At 39.4% G+C, this 20,473-nt stretch overlaps 3 protein-coding genes across 8 annotated transcripts; 2 read left to right on the top strand and 1 right to left on the bottom strand.

The window, feature by feature from the left end:
- Positions 1–3,427: 3,427 nt before the first annotated feature.
- Positions 3,428–9,019, top strand: LOC113167508 (polymeric immunoglobulin receptor-like). The gene is made up of 9 exons (XM_026368189.1): positions 3,428–3,464; positions 4,652–4,802; positions 4,958–5,302; positions 5,451–5,777; positions 7,041–7,154; positions 7,396–7,419; positions 7,822–7,961; positions 8,422–8,458; positions 8,593–9,019. Exons 2-9 carry the CDS (start codon positions 4,751–4,753, stop codon positions 8,655–8,657), a joined length of 1,104 nt encoding a protein of 367 aa, XP_026223974.1. The 5' UTR covers positions 3,428–3,464; positions 4,652–4,750; the 3' UTR covers positions 8,658–9,019.
- A 1,940-nt stretch (positions 9,020–10,959) lies between these two features.
- Positions 10,960–20,278, bottom strand: LOC113167500 (A-agglutinin anchorage subunit-like). 5 transcript variants are annotated; one of them, XM_026368167.1, is made up of 9 exons: positions 20,147–20,278; positions 13,455–13,799; positions 12,926–13,249; positions 12,737–12,793; positions 12,407–12,562; positions 12,099–12,299; positions 11,828–11,983; positions 11,564–11,710; positions 10,960–11,379 (listed from the first exon to the last, which is right to left on the bottom strand). In XM_026368167.1, exons 2-9 carry the CDS (start codon positions 13,690–13,692, stop codon positions 11,237–11,239), a joined length of 1,422 nt encoding a protein of 473 aa, XP_026223952.1. In that variant the 5' UTR covers positions 13,693–13,799; positions 20,147–20,278; the 3' UTR covers positions 10,960–11,236. The 5 variants fall into 5 exon arrangements, with proteins under 5 accessions (XP_026223952.1, XP_026223950.1, XP_026223951.1 ...); XM_026368165.1 differs by lacking the exon at positions 20,147–20,278 and adding an exon at positions 13,946–14,629 and having other exon boundaries at positions 13,455–13,802; XM_026368166.1 differs by lacking the exon at positions 20,147–20,278 and adding an exon at positions 13,946–14,627.
- Positions 16,284–19,700, top strand: LOC113167524. 2 transcript variants are annotated; one of them, XM_026368220.1, is made up of 6 exons: positions 16,284–16,477; positions 16,929–17,261; positions 17,756–17,824; positions 18,110–18,211; positions 18,296–18,336; positions 18,929–19,700. In XM_026368220.1, the coding sequence occupies exons 1-6, from the start codon at positions 16,438–16,440 to the stop codon at positions 19,064–19,066; spliced, it is 723 nt and encodes a 240-aa protein (XP_026224005.1). In that variant the 5' UTR covers positions 16,284–16,437; the 3' UTR covers positions 19,067–19,700. The 2 variants fall into 2 exon arrangements, with proteins under 2 accessions (XP_026224005.1, XP_026224006.1); XM_026368221.1 differs by having other exon boundaries at positions 16,286–16,477; positions 16,739–17,261.
- Positions 20,279–20,473: the final 195 nt, after the last annotated feature.

Here is a 20,473-nt window from a genome sequence, read left to right as displayed (position 1 = left end):
GACCACGAACCCTTCTGCCTCCCCTCTTTCTTCGACCAACAGTAGTCAAATTTCCACCGACACCCTGTAGGTTAACAGCACTGGTGGTGGTCGTTGTTAACCCGGGCCTCGACCGATCCGGTATGAAAGTGTTATTGGTGATTCGCATGGTTATTTTGGCAATTTTTATGGCGGATGCCCTTCCTGACGCAACCCTCTCTATTTATCCGGGCTAAATAGAGAGGGAAGTAACTGGCTTGCAACCCCTGTGGCTAGATTAGGTTTCTTCAGAGATAAGTATGTTTATTCAAGTACTCACACTAAAGACTTTGACATACTTGTACTTTACTAGGGTATTTCCATTTTATTTTACTTTTACTCCACTACTTTCATTGTTGTACTTTAAGTAGCATTTAAAGGTTGTACTTATAATAATAATAATAATGAATACTTTATTGATCCCCTTGAGTAGAAAATTAAAGAGTACTTTTTGTAATAGAGTATTTTTCAGGTCAAGTAAATTCCTTCACCTCTTGCTCCTGTGATCATGCTGCTGCAAATCTCTGGGATGATTCAGCAGTGGATTAGTTTTTACACTTAATGATGCTGATTTACTGGATCCAAACTTGAGTAAACAGGAAGACAGTGACTGTGGCTAGTTTGGATTCAGGACTTCAGCTGCACTGTTTTGTTGCTGTGCTGTTTACTGTGTGCCCACAACAAATGTCACTATTATTATCATCACATGAGTAGTTTCTCCTTTCTTAAACAACCATGTCTGAAGACACCATCATGTGGTCGAGGAAAAATGTTAATCTGTTTCAGAAGGGTCAAATTTTTGGCATCAAGCAGGGAAAACATCTAAGGAGATTGATGAAACTACTAAAACTGGTTTATGAACTGTCCAATGCATTATTAAGAACTGGAAGAATAGTGAGATAGTCATCCTGAATGATGATGAATGTTTGGAGAAATCAAATCATAGAAAAACAGCAGTCTTTTACTATGTTTATTAGTAAAAGAAAAAGAATCTCCACAAGTGCAATGTGAATGGAAGTCAAGGGACTGGGACTAAACAGCTTAGTAGCCTTAAGAAAACCACTTGTCACTAAGGCTAATCATGAAAAAAATAAAATAAAAATCAATTAGCTAGGGAGCTAAAAATTGGACCCTGGAGCAATGGAAGAAGCTCATGTGGTCTGATGTGGTCCGGAAGTGATGCACCCATCATGCCTAGTGCCTACTGTACAAGCCTGTGGTGGCAGTGCTATGATCTGGGGCTGCTGGATTCATTGGGCTCAAACTGTAAAAGAGTGGTTCAGGGAGCATGACTCATCATTTTCACACATGGATTTGCCACCACAGTCGAGACCTTAACCCCATTGAGAATCTTTGGGATGTGCTGGAGAAGACTTTCTGCAGTGTCCAACTCTCTGTAATCAATACAAGATCTTGGCACATGATGCCACGAAGAATGTGTTCCGTAATCAAAGCTTAAGGCAACAAAATATTAGATTAAATCCTGTTTTTTTGACAGGAAGTGTATCTATGTTGTTATTTCACACTGTTCATCGTCCTGTTTCAGATGAATTTGGAGAAGTTTATGATTAAACCCCTCATCTATGCTGTTCCTAACTGGACGTCCTGAAGCAGTCCAGCTTTCTGTATCAAAAGATGGAGATGATAGTAGATATTTTTCAGGTTTTAAATAACTTTGATTGCACATTCTTATCTACTACAATATTTACAGCTGTGATAGGTTCAAAATTTCTGTCAGAACTGTTTCATCTGGAAAATAACTACATGTTGACCTGTTGTCTATCTGCTAATAAAAGCTGAGTATAGTTTCTAGACAGAATATTAATAGTTATCTAAACTGGTTTCACAACCTGATGAACAGGTTTCCCCGCACAAACAGTTACATGGACACACCCTTGCTCTAAGAACGAAAGTCAGAAGTATGTCATCACAATAACATTGGATCCCGTGGGAAACTACATTTCTCTCATCATTTCACCCGGAACAAATGGACACAGTGAGCACAGGTGGTGAGTGTGCCCTGTTCTTAATCTATTTTGAATTCAGGTCTGCACCATTTGTTTATACAGAATCATCTGAGATGTTCATTATTTATGCTCAATATAGCAAATATTAATTAAATTCAGTGTTGGAGGATTAAAATGCAACGTTACCTTCAGTGACAATCAGGAAACCAGAACAGAAAGTTGTGACGTTTAAAGACCTTAGTAGTAAAAGATTTCAGAAACTGCCACCTCTGTAAGCTTCAGCAGACGGTTAATATGATGGAGGATTCTGTTATAGATAGAAATAGATTGAACTGCTCAACATTATATAAAATACTGAACCAAATACAACAAAACTCTGTTCATGTGTTAATGCATCAATGATAATAATCCTATAATACAGAACATAATGAGGTGATGATGACATACTGTACTTTTTACTACCGAATTTATTGATTTATTTAACACCTAAATTTCATATGCAGTGTGTTGATGATAGTGTTTTAAGTAAATGACCTGCAGACCTGTCCAACTCTACTGACTGGGACCAGGTTTGATCCTCAAGAGTTTTTCAAAATGCTGCATTGGTTACCACCTTCTCAGGTTATCAGCCCACAGGAAGATTTCCACTCACTGGCCAATCAGAACAGAGTGGGATGGGGGAACGGGGGCTCAATGACACAGGAGTTCAAATGAGGCATTTTAACATTATCACACATATTTCCACATTTTAACTTGAAAATCATATAATCATTATCAGTGGAGCCCTGAAGAAGATATAAAATCAAAATAAAGTATGATATGACCACTTTATGAGGAGAACTTATTGAAGTTGAAGAGATAAGCAAAATGACCACCGTGTAATTTTATCACGTGTGTGTGTGTGTGTGTGTGTGTGTGTCTGTGTGTGTGTGTGTCATAGAGTCAGTGCACAAACAGTCATTGTTCACTTACAGGTGTGGTCCCGACTGTAGAAACCATCTGCTCTTTTGAAGTGGATAATAAGCATCCCGCCGCGAACGCCTCACTTTGACATATAATGTTCCGCTGGGCAGCAAGTTAAAAACTTTGTTTTTTAGGGGTTGTGAACGCAGCACGGTGGGATGAATGTCCGTGTGAGCTTCATAGAAACGAGGCCGCTAGTCAGGATGAAAACTCTCCATGGCAACGCTGCTGTTAGTCATTGAGAAATGTTTCTCTGATTGGTTTAAGCCCGGCCGATGTCCCGCCCCCGAGAGCTATATACCCCACCGTGATTGGTTGGTTCGTTCAGCTCTGCACCAACACTGTAAAGTTTCAAACATATAAAACTCGGGGGCCGCACTAACATTAAATTGTCATATTAAGGCGGGGGCCACAAATTATCGTCCCCAGCCGCGAGTTTGAGACCCCTGATCTAAGCCAAGGAGAAGAACTTTAAGATAAAGTGCTCTAGGACGAACTGTTTCTGTCTCATGAGGTGTAAGTGAAAGATTTAAGTACAAAGAAAGGTTCAAATCACTGAGCTGAAAAGTTTTGCCTGGGATGTTTTGAAGTGATGTGAGGAGATCACAAGACCTGATTCACTTGCAGAAATTGTCGACCTGGATGAGGGAGTTCAGGTACTAGTGCTGTTGAGTTGACCACTTTGTAGGTAACGGTCAGGACGTTGAACCTGAGGCAGCAGCTACAGCAGTGCTTCTCAAATAGCAGGTGCGATGCTAGGGGGGGTCGCTGGTGACGCCAGGAAACCTGCTTTTTGGTCGTACTTGAATATGCGCGTATGCGCACTGAAAAGAGCGGGAGGTTTGAAGTGTAGTGAACAAACCCTCAAGAGACACCAAGGAAAATATTAACAGGGACGAAAAGAAAGAGAGAAAGAGAGAGAGAGAGAGAGAGAGAGAGAGAGGTAATGAGAGAAACGAAAGTCGCCCAAAGACGAGGAAATATGACGAAGGTTATGTCGCGATTGGTTATGGTGAAAGAAAGGGGGGGTTGCATTCCCGAGAGGGAGGCGCGAATGTTTAGGCCTAACAGAAAATAATTGAGAAGCACTGAGCTACAGGAAGTCAGTGTAGAGATCTGAAGGGTGGTGTCCTTTTTGACTGATCAAAAATGAGATGTGCTGCTGCATTTTGGATCATCTGGAGAGGTGTAATAGTTGAGCTGGTACCCCATCAGTAGTGATTAATGGAAAATGGTTAGTAGAGTTTGCAGATGGTAACAGCAGGGTGCTGTTTGTCAGAGTACGTGTCATGGCAAGAGCAGCAGTGAGGATTTTTTACATGTCCAGACTGCACCACAACAGCAAACTCATGGACTGAGAACTGCACACATCCACAATTAATCAATCATCATTGATTCATCTATACTAGGACGTCTTAAATAGATATAGCTCACTACAATATATTGAAATAGTCATAGTACTGTGCTGGTACTTCACAGATGCACATTTTGGACTTTCTTTCTCTCTTCTGCATACTTCTGTTTCAATGCTGTTATCTGGTTACAAAAATAGAGACTTTTGTGTTTGCAGCACTTGAGATATGAGGTCACAGTGTGAACCAGAGACGTTTTGTCTTTAACTCTTCAGTTGAACTTACAGCATCTGCTCACAACATTTATTTCAGTTACTCTAACTCATCCTCATCATTATCATATTGTTGCAGCTAAATCTTAAAATAAGCTGCTTCATCTTCCTGACTGGTCAGAGAGATTCTGGACAGACTGAAGTGAAAGAAGCAGTTCTCTGACTTTTCTCTATCAGGATGAAATACACAATAAAGATCCAACATCTCCTGCTCTTCGTCTTCTTATCAGGTGAGGACTGGTTACCTGACTGTGTATTTAATAATTAAATCACTGTTTATAACTGGTTTTGTTCGTTCATTTAACCTGTTCTCATGATTCTTTCTGCTTTTACAAACATTCATCATTATTTGTTGTTGCTTGTTCACTGTGCTTCTCTTCTGCAGCTCTATGTGGTGGGAACACTGGGCTGGTCAGTGCAAAGCTCACAATTTACACAGGAGCTGAAGGAGGAAATGGTACAATTAACTGCTACTTGAATCTGCCTGGAAGCACGAAGTTCTTCTGTAGGAATCAATGTAAAGAAGAAGACATCCTAGTTAAAACAGATGGTGTGACAGCTAACAATGGTAGATACAGTGTTAAATATAGCGATGGATCATCTGGAAGAGGAATTCTGTCTGTGACCATCACAAATCTGATCAAGTCTGACTCCGGACCGTACAGATGTGGTCTGGGCAAATCTTCAACTCCAGATTCATATTCTGACTTTGAGATCAGAGTTTCAGATGGTGAGTTTCTGTTTAAATCATTAAATCTCATATTTGAGGATGTAGTAGTTTAGCGATGGAATAGATCTCATGGAAATGACTCAGCACCAGTTAAACTATGGAAACACTGTGAAGTTCATACAGTAACTGTGGACTCTTCATTTTTCAGATCTCTTGGATAAAAATGCTGGTTTTATCAGTACATATGTTGAAGGAGACACTTTGAGAAGTCCATGCTTTGTTGAAGCGAAAAGAAGCAGATTCTTTTTCTGTAAAGACGAATGTAATAAAGAGGAAGACGTTCTCATTGAAACCGATCAGAAGAACTCTCAGAGAGGCAGATACGGCATTGAATACATTGATGGATCTGTATTTGGACTCTATGTGACCATCCAGCAGGTGACCAAGTCGGACGCTGGATGGTACAAGTGTGGTTATGGCAGAGCTTTGTCTCCAGATTCATCATCTATGTGGTTTTCTGTCATTGTCATTGATGGTGAGTTTTTTTATTCAGTTTTATTCAGTTACATGAGAATATTTCTTCACATTTCATTCAAAGCACATTATTAATTTAAATTCCCAGTAAAAGTTGTTTCTATTCTGATTTAAATCTGAAAAGACATTTTTACATTGTACCAAACAACATCTAACTTGAAATAATCTGACACAAACATGATTATTAAATGTTTAGTGCAGCATCTTATTTCTCTCTTTGGGATTTGTCTGTATCACTTCAATTCAATTCAGTTTTATTTGTATGGTGCCAAATCACAACGAAAGTTATCTCAAGGCATTTTACAGTGTTTAAGGTTTAAGTGTTACACTTCCTCCCTCTACCCCTGTCTGTTGGTTTTGTGTTGTTCTGTGTCTCACCCTCTTGCCACACCCATACATGGACTTCCCCTTCCTCCACTCTCCACACACCAGACTTATTACTGACTCATTTCACCTGTTACTCCCTCTGGTTTATAAGCACCCCTCGGTCCTCAGTTGAATTGCTGGTTTGTTGTTCATTTTTGCTCATTCATGCTCATGGAATCATCCACCACTCTGGTCAGTTTGTGTGTTCGTTTGTCCGTCAGGAACCTCTGTTTTGTCTGTTAGTTTGAATTGTTTGGTCTGCGTTTATGCAGTGTTTTTCGTTGTTACTTTGTCCTGTTAGTTTTGTATGTTTGTTCCCGTTTGCCTGCCTTCTGCAGTGATTTAGGTTTATCACTTTGTACATTTAGTTTGTCTGTTAGTTTCATGTCCGCGTTAGCACGTGGGTTTTTGTTCGTACTTTGCATGTTGTCGTTAGTTTTAGTTTGAGTTTTTGCCTGTGTTACCACGGTGTTTTATGTTGATACTTTGTTCATGTTTGTTAGTTCCCTGTGTCCCCTGACCTTTTTGTTAATAAATATCCTGTTGTTCTTACCTGTTTGGTCCCCGTCAGTCCATTATACAAAAAAATTATACAGAAAACCCAACAATCCCATTCGAGCAAGCTTTAGGCAACAGTGGAGAGGAAAAACTCCCTTTAGAGGAAGAAACCTCCAGCAGAACCAGGCTCATAGTGGGCGGCCATCTGCCTCGACCAGTTGGGGTGAGTGGAAAGAGAAGAGAGAAAAGAACAGCAGGCAATAAGACAACAACAAGCAGCAAGAACATTGGACAGGTCAACTGGATTCTGGAGATGTACAGCTCCAGGCAGTACATCAGTATTTGTTCTGTTTTTGATTTTGTTATTTTTATTTTTTATAATTGTCTTTGTTGTTCACAGCTTCAACAACATCCAAACCAACTCAGACTGTTCCATCTTCTTCAACATCAGTCCCATCAACCTCCACATTTTCATCAGTTTTCATTAAAACCACTGACCAGCGAACAGCTACAGGTTGAACTTTCTATTTTGATGCTTTCTTTAGATGGTTGTTGAATTTCGATTCACACTGGTCAGTCACAACCTTAGCACCAGGTGGTTTTATTGTTGTCGCTGATCAGTGTATGATTTTTTTAACTTTTACCAGTTGTAAATGTTTTTTTTTTTTTATATTTATGTCACTGATTCGTTCATGTGTATGAAAAGTTGAAAATGTTCTTACGTTCACAACAATAAACTTCTTTTCACTCCTTAGGTAAATTAGAACGTACATCTGAAGGTAAAGTATAAAAACCCTTAATTTAATGTTTGAAAATATTTGAACTTTGTAGGAACTACAACTGTTTTTTTTATTTAGACTTCCAAATTGAAGTTTGGATAATTCACTACAGTCACTATTTGTACTATCAGTTTTATACTTGGTTCCAAATTGTGTGAATGTGTTTTAAATCTGGAACTGGAACCTGCCTTTCAGCTTTGAGAAACTATTCAGAACAACATGTTAAATGGTACAACTAACATGAGAGATACTTATTTACAATCATATGCAAAATTTAGTAAAGTGAAAAGAGAGAAATAGACCAATGTGTGGACACTTTTAATTTGCTAACACCGACCAAAATGCTCTTTTTCTATTAAACTGTAAACACACTCCTTCTCCCTGTCTCTCTCCTCGGTCCAGGCTCCATCCTGCCTCTGGTTGTGTGTGTCCCCTTGGTTGGTGTATCACTGATGGTTGTTCTGCTGCTCCTCTACAAATGGAAGAAAAGGAGAAACTTAGATGAAATCACCAGGAGAAGCACAGATGGAACAAAGACAGAGGTCACTTCCTTTAACTTATTTAAATCTTTGTTCTTCAGTTTTAGTGATGATGAGTGGTGTGAAATCTTCTGTACAAGATTCAGTCTGTGATACACTGAAATTCTAAAATGTCTGAAGTATTGAGATGAATTGAAATTCAGATGGAGTTCAGATAATTATGATGCCCACACTTATTATATAAATAAACAGAAATGCTGTTAGATTGTACTGCTGTTACCAGAGTTTCCTGATTATTGACAGTTTCACATTTATTTATTCTGGATAACTTAAAACCTTTATGATAACTGTTAACATAAGTTATGCAGTTAACCATGGATTATTACTAAACCTCTATTTAAGCCTCTCATTTAGCCAGAGGTGGAGGTGGTGCTGTTTTTGTGTCAGAAGGTAATATAAATTAAATGTATCTTACTATATTTAATTTCCTACTATTAATCTTTGTTTTCTCTTTTACTGTCAGATGTCTGTCACCTATGAAAAGGCTCCACTCAACAGAGGTGAAGAACCAGAAATTTGTTCCAACACTGAATTAACAAGGGCAGAAAACTAATGGTGATGTGCAGAATTGAATCTAGACTTTAAGCTGCAGCTTACAGGTTCTTTTTTGTCACCTTATCTTCTGATGATACAGAACTGTCCATGTTTCTGAAGGTTCAGCATCCTCTGAAGTGTCCAGTCCGTCTACTGTATGTTTAACAACTAGTGGTGTATCTAGATGATTTACTATTGTCTGCCAGGATTTTTTCAGCTTTATTTAGTTATTCTGGATCAGTTTTTATGTTTTGATGTATGTTGGGCCCTCGTGTTCTCTGCCTCTAAATCGTCAGCTCTTCTCCATCTCCACCTGACCAACACACTCACACCTGGTCTCACTCACCTTGATTAGCTCTGCTCTCCTTTCAGCCATTCACACCTGTCTTCGTTAGGTAATTAGGTCATTAGTGTTTAGTTCTGCTCACCTTCACTCTCTCTGGACCAGTTTGTCTTTTGTGTTTAGCTGAAGTCACTGTTTTCCAGTTGAATCTCATTACCTGATTAAAACATTTACATGTTTTGGACTTGTTGTCACGTCCTCTTTTACGTTTGTCTGGAGTTTCTTTGTTTCTAATGTTCATGAAGTCAGACTAGATTTGAAAGCGGCCTCCTGTATTTTTCAGTGTGAATCTGTCCAGTGTTCTCTTTTCTTCCTGCTGTGTTTTGCACTTGGGTTCCTGTTTTCTTCCTGGTCATTTGGTTTCATATATTCCAGTTGTTTTTCCATTATCCTCTCAGACTGATGCAATAATGAGGTTTCAACCAGCAGATGTCCCTGTTTTTTACTGTATCAAATTCTTAAAACCTGTTTTGTGGTCTACCTCAGTTCCTGGGTTCAGTCTTTACCTGTTATTTAGTGCTGTTGTGTTGTCTTTATTTTCTGTACTTACAGTTGGTTACTGTTATGTTGAAATCTGCTGTGGATGTGGTTTTTGTCAGTGGCTGATGGGTTGTCACAGCTTTTTATAAGATGTTGTGTGTCTGTTGGTTTATGTGGTTATCAGCTTGTAAAATAAGTTCTAATTCATCTGCAGTCAATACTTCTACTGTAGTGTTGAGATGAATAAATACTGCTGACATCAGAACTGCTTTGTTCTGGCAGCTAATTCAACCGTGTTCCTGAATGTGATGAAATGTGAGTAAGGAATGAATCAAACTAAACTGAACTCTGTGGAACTAATCTGAACTAAAAGTTGAGTTTAGTTTATTTGGTTCCCAGTCATAGTGGAGCAGTGAAACCTGGTGACAATGATGAACACGGGTCGTCAAGACTGAAGCTTAAATTCAGTAACATCCATAAATCACACTAATGTTACTTTTGATCAGGAGCAGAATCAAGAGCAGAATAATCCTGCAGTTTGAGACTAAACGCTGTTGAAGACAAAGAGAAATGAGGAGAATGGAAAAACAAAACAAAACAGTTTAAAAAAAGTTATTGTTGTTAGTTGGAACAAATTTTTTTTATAAAAGATTAATTTAAACTAATTACAAGTTTTACATTCAAAGCTTCTTGTTCTCTGATTCGCCCGTTTGCCCTGTGTACAGTCTGTAAGGAGCAACCCGAGGTGAGGCTGAGGCGTAGTTCACTCTTTTATTAGCTCGAGTTCTCTTCTCTGCCTCGGTGTCCTGTGTCCGTGTCGACCACTGTTTATGTTTTAGTGTTGGTCAAATTTTCACGTTAATATTTGTGATTCTGAATGAATCACTCTTCATACATATCACTGTCATATCATATTTTTTCAGCTGTTTTCTCTTTTTCTTTTTTAAAGTTTTTGGAAACTTTGGGAAATCATTTTGTAGATCAATCACTATGAAGCTTTTCTGTTGCTGCCTACACGCAGACAGGCATTAGGCATTATAGACGTTTGAGAGCTGTTGTATTATCACCTAGTTGTTCAAATACTTCTTGATAACAGTTTCTGTAACTTCCCTCTGGATGGTGCTATTTAGCTTAGCAACTCATCGATTAGGCGATAGTGAGAAGAGACTCTTTAAATTCCAATTTACGCAAATATAACTCAGTGTTTAAAATAAAACGTAGTGTTACTCATATGTTTTCTACCTGGTTTGTCTAATTTAGTTCCCTGGTCTGAAGTCATTCCATTCTGCAGAAGAAAAAAAACAATTAGGGGTTCTGCACAAAGCTTGGGCAAAGCCAATACAACATGTGGAATGTCTTTACACAAAAGTAAACCACTGGTTTACTGAGCAACACAGACTCAATACGTGGATAAGAGGTGTGAAGACTTAACCAGCAACACCTCCATCAATCAACCATCCAAACAAGACTTCATGAGCAGAAATACAATAAAGTTTTATGGCCTGATGAACCTGAACTAAAATGGGAAGGAGAAGCATATGGGAACGAACCAAACCAAACCAGAACCAAGCTCACGTGTATGTGGAACCAAGCTGGCAAAAAAAGAAATGCAGGAAATAGGCAGGGTTGAGTAAAACAAAGAACTTTCACTTAACATGCTTTTATTTGAATATAAAACAGAAAATAAACCAACATATATCTGTGTGTTACATGACTCACTTGATTTCTCCTTTACTTAAATGTAGACATTTAAAATCCCAGATCATGGGATTGATAATAATTAGCTTTGCTACAGTTTATATGTCACATCAGTTTAATATACAGCTAAAAGCCTGCATTCGATTATTTTTGTCTAAAGTTAAAGATCAACTGTTGATTTTATACTTGAAGCTGTGAAGGAAACTGACGGTAACATATTGATTCATGTCAGTGTTTCTGCCATGTTCTTCTTTTTCTTCCACATGTGGAGAAGCAGCAGAAAAGCTCCCATCACTGACACCCCCCCTAAAGGCAGACCCACAACCAGCAGCAAGGAGTTATCTGGATGAGGGACGTACGAGAAGGCTGGGAGGGACAGGAGAGAGAGAGCAACACACAGGAATTTAACTTTTACAGTTCACAGTTAAGCTTCATCATACTCTAAGAGCCAGTGAAGAGCTGGAAAATGGAAATACATTTATTGTAAAAGCAGAAAAATAATAAATATTCAATTAGATGTGAAATTACAGGAGGACAAACTGTGCTGTACCTGTAAACTGGTTGATGGTGTTGGGATCTGACGGAGTCGTGATGCTCTCTGACCTGGAGCCTAAACTCGGTGTCGTTGTTGCTGAGAAGGTTGATGGGACCGACGTTAAAGGTCGGAGAGTCGGGTTTGGGTTGGAAGTGGTTAGAGCTGCAGAACAAAGAGAACGAAACCATCGTAAACACTGAGCCAATGCTGAGGAAAATTAAAATTATTACAGTTCAAATAGAGGCAGCAAAGAAGAAACTGCAGCTCAGAGACATTTACCTGCAGCTGCAGGCTGGTTAGTAGCTTCAGAGAAAACTGGTGAAGGTGTGGAGCTTCCTAAAGTGGAGCTTCTAAAACTTTGTGGTGTCTCTGAGGAGGTTGATTGGACTGACGTTGAAGGCCGGAGAGGCCAGGTTGGTTTGAAAGTGGTTAGAGCTGTCAACAATAAGATGAAACCATCGTCAACACTGAGCCAATGCTGAGGAAAATTAAAATTATTACAATTCAAATAGAGTCAGCAAAGAAGAAACTGCAGCTCAGAGACATTTACCTGCAGCTGCAGGCTGGTTAGTAGCTTCAGAGAAAACCGATGAAGGTGTGGAGCTTCCTAAAGTGGAGCTTCCTAAGGTGGAGCTTCCTAATGTGGAGCTTCCTAAGGTGGAGGCTTCTAAACTCTGTGGTGATTCTGAGGAGGTTGATTGGACTGACGTTGAAGGCCGGAGAGGCCAGGTTGGTTTGAAAGTGGTTAGAGCTGTCAACAATAAGATGAAACCATCGTCAACACTGAGCCAAAGCTGAGTGATTATTTCAGTGCAAATAGAGGCAGCAAGGAAGAAACTGCAGCTTAGAGACGTTTACCTGCTGCTTCAGGCTGGTTAGTAGTTTCAGGGAAAACTGGTGAAGGTGTGGAGCTTCCTAAGGTGGAGCTTCCTAAACTTTGAGATGTTGCTGAGGAAGTTGATGGAACTGATGTTGAAGGACGGAGAGTCAAGGTTGGTCTTGAAGTGGTCCGAGCTGTAAACAATAATTAAACAATCAGTTACTGAATCAGCACTGAGGTAATTCTAAATTCAACAAGTCTACAAATTTAAGATGTCGTCCATCAAAAGCAAAGAGAAGTAGATATCTCAGAAATCAAGCTGGGAAGAGGGGGGTGGTCAGTCTGGCACGAATGTTTGAAACTGCGACCTTCAGCTGCGGACGTTGATGTAAGTTGGATGGAGGTTGGTTTGGAGGTGGTCGGAGCTATGAACAATAAGCAAATATGAAACGGTGAGACAGACAATTCCTACTCTAAACAAATGTCACTGTCAGTTATTTAAAATGATCAAATTATCAAACATTTTCCCATTGAACGTTACATAAGATAAAACTCACCCTCAATAACAATGACAGAAAATCTCCTGGATGAAATTGGAGACAAAGCTCTGCCATAACCACACTTGTACCGTCCAGTGTCCGACTTGGTCACCTGCTGGATGGTCACATAGAGTCCGTATGCAGATCCATTAATGTATTCAATGCCGTATCTGCCGCTCTGGGAGCTCCTCTGATCGGTTTCAATAAGAACGTCTTCCTCTTTATTACATTCGTCTTTGCAGAAGAAGAATCTGCTTCTGTAGGCGTTACTAAAGCACGGCTTTCTTAAGGTCTCTCCTTCAATACTTGAAAGGATGAAACCAGCATTTTTATCCAGGAGTTCTGTGGAAAAGACAAAGAGTCGACACCTTATGTTTGTGCACGTTAGTTTGCTTCATGTTCACGTAGATCACACTGGGATCTGCCCAGTACTTCAGTCCGTACATTAATAACAACTCACTGTTTGACTTTACCTGATCTGATTTAATACACTCTGAAACAAACTCAGTATTGTGAATATCTAAATATATGAAGCTGAATAACTCACCATCTGAAACTCTGACCACAAAGTCAGAGTTTGAATCTGGAGCTGAAGATTTGCCCAGACCACAGATGTATCGCCCAGAATCGGACTTGGTCAGATTTGTGATGCTCACAGACAGAATTCCTTGTCCAGATGATCCGTTTTTAAATTTCATGCTGTATCTACCATTGTTAGCTGTCACACCATCTGTTTTTATGAGAATCCCTTCTTCCTTACATTGGTCCTTACAGAAGAACTTCATGCTTCCAGTCAGAGGCAGGCAGCAGTCGATTTTACCGTTGCCTCCTTCAGCAACTGTGTAAATGTTGAGCTTTGCGCTGACGAGCCCAGTGTTCCCACCACACAGTGCTGCTGATTACAAGCACAGTCAATACTGATGGTCAGTCATTTCTGTATTACAGCCTTACTGTACTTTTTAACATCAGTCTCACAAGTAGCAACAACTAATGATGCATCAGCAACAGTGAACTGACCGTCAGGTATTCAGTGCTCACCTGATAAGAAGCAGAGCAGCAGAACGTGATGGATTTTCATTCTGAATTTGATCCTGATGGAGAAAACTTATTTAAACTGCCTCTATCCCTCCTTCCCTCGTTCCACTCTGTGTCTGTCTGATCAATCAGGAACTAAAGCCACTCGATTTAATCACTTACATAACCTCTACTTGTCCCTAAATCGAATTGTTTTTAAATGACAAATGCCTGAAACTCGAGCCAAGCTGTTTTTCTTCCTCTGCCTGATACCCCATTAGCCTGCTCATTAACTGTTCCACCCACACGTCCTGCACTTACACCAGATATATCGGTGTAAGGAAGGACACTCTAAAACAAAGCAGGGCACTTCTCCAAATAACAAAAATGTTTCAGCAAACATACAACTGAAAAGAATCAGGACTGGCGTGCTGACTCAGTGAGACACAGTGAACTCGACTGATAGTCACTTCAAAACATTTCCTAGGGTGTTCCCTCAGCTACTGGCCAGTGACCTTTGTTGTATCTTTTGCTCCTGTGTTCCTGTTGTCTCTGTAATGAGCTCAAAGATAAAGAAGCTCTTAAAAATCACTTAAAATGTTGAGAAAGAATGGAATCGGTGCCAAACAGACCTGCTGATATTAAACTACAAAGGCTAAGTGTAAAGAGGTGTGTATGAATCAGAGGTTGACAAGGTTGAAGATCCTGAAACGTCGCAAGTGCTTGAATCATCATTTTTATGCTTAACGGGTTTGTTCCATGATTGGTTGGGGACTTGGCTGCATTATCATTGCCTCTTCTTAAGTGGTCTATTTTCTTCTGACATTGAGAGAAATGCAGCTAAACTTGTTTTCCAACATGCATCAGTGGATTTTTGTTTTCTTTTATCAGGATGTCTCATGGTCACCTCCCATTGAAGGTTGATGGGGTACACTGCTGTATTTCCTGTAAAAGCGAGTAAGGAGAGGAAGAGGAAGAGAAGAAAACCAGGGCCATCATGAAAGGTAACACCACACAGGAAATGATGTGGAGTTCCTGTGGTCAGTGCTAAATGAGGACACTTTACACAAAGAGTGGGACCTATTGATGTTGAACTTTCTAAATTCAATTAATCTGCCTCGACCAGTCGAGGTCATGATCAGGGAGATTTCCAGCAGCTTCCTGATGCAACCAGTCAGCAGGAGCTGGGCTTCAAAAGTACATGTAGTGCTTTTATCCAAAGCGACTTACAAGTGAGGTACAAAGGCAGACAGCGAAAGCGTGAGGAACCCTACTGGAGGCAGGTCACAGCTGGGATTCAAACCCCAGAGATCTTAGCACTACAGTACCCAACTGCACAACTCCTCCAGGAGGAGGAACAGGGGAGAGAGGGAGGCACACAGCCGACATGTTTGGGAGAGAACATGAATTAGCAGCAATGATCAATAATGTGAGAATGTGTTTAAGTTGCAAGAACAGAGCAAAGAGCAGGACTGACTAGAACAAACGGCAGACTGTCCATAAGATTTCAACTTGGATTTCTTTTTAAATTTCAAGTTTTTGAGCCAATAGTTAAATAATCTTTAGTAGAAGAACTCTCATTGTAAAGTCCCAAGGTGAATCTGCAACCAAAGATCTGGCCAAACCACATTGGTAATATCCCAGGTGAGACATCAGGTGTGTGATGCTTGCAGACAAAACATCTGCTGTGGGTTCATCTATATTTTTAAAGTGTCATCGTTGTCCTCTAACGCTGTAACCAATACTTTGGTGACTTATGAATGATGACATGTTCAACCACGATTCAGTTAATAAACTAGACTAGTAAACATGTCCATTAAAAGAAGAGGAACTTTAAAGCCACAGTGTATTAATACTTTTCACAGCAATGTTTACTAGAAAGAGGAAGAGACAAGTCTCAGTAAGACTCTAGATGCACCTAGTCGTTCAGTCTTACTGCAGCTTAACTCTGACCATTGTAGCCTGTGCAATAAAGGTTTGTAAGGTGGCGTCGGACTGGATGAAGAGAATGACTGTTTTAGGAGGGGAATGAAAGAAGCCATGAATGTGTGATGCAATTTCTTCTCATCATCCGGCCTCTGTAAAATTTAGACTTCTCACATCAGTTAAGGAAGCCACACCTAATATTTCATTCTCACTATATGAGGCAAACGATGTTGTTAAATAGAACATGAAGAGTCCCCCTGCAGCTCAGGCAAGAAACAAAGCCAGCCTTGAGCATAAATTTAGGTCCTTAACCACCTTTATTCAGGCTGAAGTAAAAAACAAAAAAACAAAAAATAAAGAAGTGTAACTGTCATGACACAACTTCCGCATAACCTCATCAAGAAGAATCTTCAGCAACACACACTTCACCCAGTTCTAGTTTTTACTGGGAGGGCAATCTCAAGTTCACAGAAAGAGAGAGAGAGAGAAGTTGTAAGTTCAGCTTCCTGATTGATCAGGAACAGTTGAAGGAGTGAAGTGATGGAGTCAGTTCTCCTGTTACAATCACTTTTCTCCATCACCATCATAGAATGAAGCTCCACCAGCTCCTGCTCTTCTATCTGTTATCAGGTGAGGACTGAAACTCTGAATACAGTTTTGAGAGCTTTTCTTGTATGCTATGATTCTACATACTGTACATATTGTTATATCCTAAATACATTTCTTGGTATTGCTGATTGATTTATTGAATATAGTTAAACTGCAGCTTTGTGACATGAAGCATGTTGATGAAGATTCTCAGTCGTAGGTTACAGCTGCATTTCTTTATTTTCAGTTTTAAGATGCTATGTGAACTTTATGTGCAAACAATCATTCTTTTTCCCTGTTTAGTGTCTTTATGTCCCAGGGTAGAGACTCTACAGGAGACTGCTACTGTAGCTAAAAGTACAACAAGTGCTGTGGAGTTAGTGAAAAGTTCTCATTAACCTGACTCGTTAACCTGCACTTTGTTTTTACTGCGCCCAAGTCTCCAAAACAGAGATTAGTGATTATCACTATGCACTGTTTGTCCCTTCTACAGCACTGTGTGGTCGAAACAGTCGATGTGTCAATGCACAAACCAACATTTTCACAGGAACTGAAGGACAAAACATTATGTTAAGATGCCACGTTTCTTTATATGGAAGCAGAAAGTTGTTCTGTAAAGGAGACTGTAGCAAAAATCTCATAGAAACAACTGCTGACAGAGCCGACAACAATAAATACAGCATTGAATCCTATGGATCTTGGATGTCATCTGGGACTGTGATTGTGACCATCAGACAACTGACTAAATCCGACGAAGGACAGTACAAATGTGGTACGGACGGAGTTTTGAAAAGTCTCACGGATATTGTCCTTGTGGTTAAAGATGGTGAGTTGGCTCTGCACGTTGTCAGTATGTTCCTTTCTCACCCTGTTGATGTTTACTTCAGTCTACAGAATATCAATTTAAAATAAATGAATCATCTAGAACAGATTTTAGATTTTAAACTTATATCAGGTGTTGTAGCCTGATGTTTTAAAAACTTAAAATGTTGTATACAAAGATGAAAGATGAAGAAAAACAACAATGAAAATACATCAGTTTTTATTATTAACTTGTGTAAAGTCTTTGTCCCTGATCTATCTTGTTCAAGGAGACATGACAGGAGGAGCTGGCATTCGAACCACCAATTATTGGTGGACGATTGCTCTCCCTCCTGATCCACAGCCACCCCACTATCACAGAAAGGCTTCAGCAGTAATAATTGTTGTATCTGATCCTGGTCATTAAGACTCATCAGTCAGAATTCAGAGTCATGTGTGTTATTTCATCAGTCTCCTGTTTATTAGCTGATCATTTTAACGTCTTTTTATTTTTCACAGCTACAACCACCAGCTCTACCCAGACCACAGCGTCAGTAACTTTCACAGAAACCACCCCTCACGTGGCAGGTACTTAAATCCAGGTTTAGAGCTGCTGCTCAGATTTTAGTATTAATCAACATTCAAGTTCCTACATGTTGCAGGATGCTGTTAGTCTAACTACAGTGTTTAGGGATGTAAAACCACCAGGTTTCATCATGTTATAAATAACTTACAGTGATAATTCAAACACATGCAGTTGAAGCACTGAGCACTGACACTCCTGACAGGTTTTTAAGACTTTGTCTCTGGTTTATTAAATTTCCTCCAGTTCAGTAAATACAGACCTTTCTCTCTCACCTGTCTGCCTCGCAGGTTTCTTCTTGCCTCTGGTTATTAGTGGACCTGTGATTGTTTTGCTGTTGGCTCTTGTCCTGCTGTTTCTCTACAAGTTCAAGTCAAAGAGGAACCTCGATGGTGAATATGTTTTTCCAACTCTATCATCACTTCTACAACCAACTGAGATAAAGACACAAAGTATTTTGTCTTTCTGTTCCACAGGTTTAAACACAAGAGGAAACCTGGATGACAGGAACATGGAGGTGACTTTTTAAACCTCAGTGTTTTTACAACAGAAACAATTTAATCAAGGAGGACGACATGAGGAACTTCTGATAATTGATTTTATTTTTAAACCTGAAACAACACAGGGCAAATGTTTTAGGGAAGTAGACGAAGCGGGGGAAAGTATCATCATTATCATATGCCCAGTTATTGGTTAGTCCAATTAATATAAGTCAATTAATTATCACTAATTTCAATAAGTGGTGACCATAAAATTATTAACAGGTTTCCAGGTCCAAACTTTGATTTAATCTCCTCAGATCAATCAGCCACGTTGTCTGTTGTTTCATTTAACCTGAATCTAAAATCTGGACCTTTTCATGCTGATGTGTGATTTTTTTAAGCAGAGTAGATACATGACATTAAGTGTGTTCTATATTTAACCAAACCTTGGATGTACGACTACTGAATTGGAAATAACTATGACAACTTTTATTTGGTTTGTTTTACTACATTACAAAAACAGGAAGTACCTAAAGAAGGACGATGTAACACGTCAGACCGAGGATCAGTGAGGTTACCATTATGTTCATTTCTTGATAACGTCTAACTTTACGTTTTTACTTTCAGATTTGCCCCTATGAGACCTACTCTCCACCTTACACATGTGAAAGCTCCATCTATCAGAGTCTTGATCCAGCCAGTAGAAATAAGGATCAAATCTACTCTATACTCACTCATTCACACCACAACACACATAACATATAACATAAATTACATATGTAAATAAGAACACATATGTTATGTATACCTCTGTATTAGTCAGTCATCAGTGTTTTATGTTTGATGGGAACATTGTCGATTTATAGTGCATTCAGAAAGTATCCGCAGCTCCGGTTTCCCAGCTGACTCTAATGCATACTGTATCAGAAACCAAAAACAGGCCCAAGACAGGATTATTGAAAAGCACAGATCTGGGAAAGGCAACAAAAACCTCTGCTGCACTAAAGGTTCCTGAAACTGAGCAATTGGGGAGAGGTACCTTAGTAAGTGAGGTAACCGAGAATCACTCTTACTAAGCTCTAGAGATCCTGTGTGGTGATGGGACAAAGTTCCAGGAAGAGAAACATCGCTGCAGCCGTCCAACCATCTGGGCTACATGACAGCGTAGCTAGATGAAAACCATGCGACCAAAGAATCTTGTTTTTCACATTGTGTCTTTAAAGTGCTTTTTTACAAACTTCAAGTGAGCGTTCATGTGTTTTGAGAGGATTCCAACCAGTCGTTTGGACCAAAACATGATAAAAACTTCATCCCAATGGTGAAGATCGGTGGAGGGAGCATCATGACTTGGAGCAGCTACAGGAAGAACTTCTTTGAGGTTATTGTAGCCAAAGATTGTTCATTACTTTTTCCACCATCAGTCTGTATGTGTATTATGGGATTTTTTATTAAAGGTCAGAACTGTTTGCATCATCAACCTAGTTTATTATATTTGTGACTTTGATAAAGATCCGATCACATTTCAGGACTTTTTTATGCAAAAAAAATAGGAACTTTCATTAAACTTTTTTATGCAACTGTAAATAAGCAGTTTTGCACATAAATGCACACATACATCCTAGATGTCACGTACTTTCATACATATTGTAAATATCGAATACTTATACTGTACATCCATATTTGCATTTTTACCTTTGTAACTGAAAGGTAGCTGCCAATCAAATTGAGAAGAAGAAAACAAACTGAATCAGTCCATGGACTGAATTTCTTCACTCCAGCAAATCAAATAGGTCTTATGATGACATTTGTGAATTTGACACCGACATTAAGTGAAACCACATTTACCTTAATACGAGTAGGTAGGTTACAGGTCACAGGCTCAAAAGTACAAGTACTGTAGAGTCATGTGGTAATAGCTGCCTGTTTCATCTAATTTTACGCAAAGTAAAAACCTGTGTATTTATCACTGATTATCACTGTTCACCTTTAAACAGAAGTGTGCTGTGAAAACACAGCATGCAGAAACCAATGTCTTCACAGGAACTGAAAGAGTAAATGATGAAATGTTCCTTTCATGAAGAACTTCCCTCTGAAAGAGGCATAAACAACATTCTCAAGTCAAACAAAGCAATGTTCAACAACAACAGTTCACACAATCAATAAGTGTCAGAG

Source organism: Anabas testudineus, chromosome 7, assembly GCF_900324465.2.
Source record: "Anabas testudineus chromosome 7, fAnaTes1.2, whole genome shotgun sequence".
Classification (NCBI taxonomy): domain Eukaryota; kingdom Metazoa; phylum Chordata; class Actinopteri; order Anabantiformes; family Anabantidae; genus Anabas; species Anabas testudineus.
Note: the sequence above shows the minus strand (reverse complement) of the source record. Positions and strands in the feature narration are given on the sequence as shown.

What these genes read in the sequence shown, in the direction of transcription:
- LOC113167508 (XM_026368189.1), top strand. Translation starts at nt 4,751, where the DNA reads ATGAAATACACAATAAAGATCCAACATCTCCTGCTCTTCGTCTTCTTA. An exon ending in ATTAGAACGTACATCTGAAG is followed by an intron (nt 7,420 to 7,821) that starts GTAAAGTATAAA and finishes TCCTCGGTCCAG; the next exon opens with GCTCCATCCTGCCTCTGGTT. An exon ending in AAAGGCTCCACTCAACAGAG is followed by an intron (nt 8,459 to 8,592) that starts GTGAAGAACCAG and finishes CTGATGATACAG; the next exon opens with AACTGTCCATGTTTCTGAAG.
- LOC113167500 (XM_026368165.1), bottom strand. Translation starts at nt 13,985, where the DNA reads ATGAAAATCCATCACGTTCTGCTGCTCTGCTTCTTATCAG. An exon ending in ATCAACGTCCGCAGCTGAAG is followed by an intron (nt 12,563 to 12,736) that starts GTCGCAGTTTCA and finishes TATTGTTTACAG; the next exon opens with CTCGGACCACTTCAAGACCA. An exon ending in TAACCAGCCTGCAGCTGCAG is followed by an intron (nt 11,711 to 11,827) that starts GTAAATGTCTCT and finishes TTTGTTCTGCAG; the next exon opens with CTCTAACCACTTCCAACCCA.
- LOC113167524 (XM_026368220.1), top strand. Translation starts at nt 16,438, where the DNA reads ATGAAGCTCCACCAGCTCCTGCTCTTCTATCTGTTATCAG. An exon ending in GCTCTTCTATCTGTTATCAG is followed by an intron (nt 16,478 to 16,928) that starts GTGAGGACTGAA and finishes TCCCTTCTACAG; the next exon opens with CACTGTGTGGTCGAAACAGT. An exon ending in TGGATGACAGGAACATGGAG is followed by an intron (nt 18,337 to 18,928) that starts GTGACTTTTTAA and finishes TTTTACTTTCAG; the next exon opens with ATTTGCCCCTATGAGACCTA.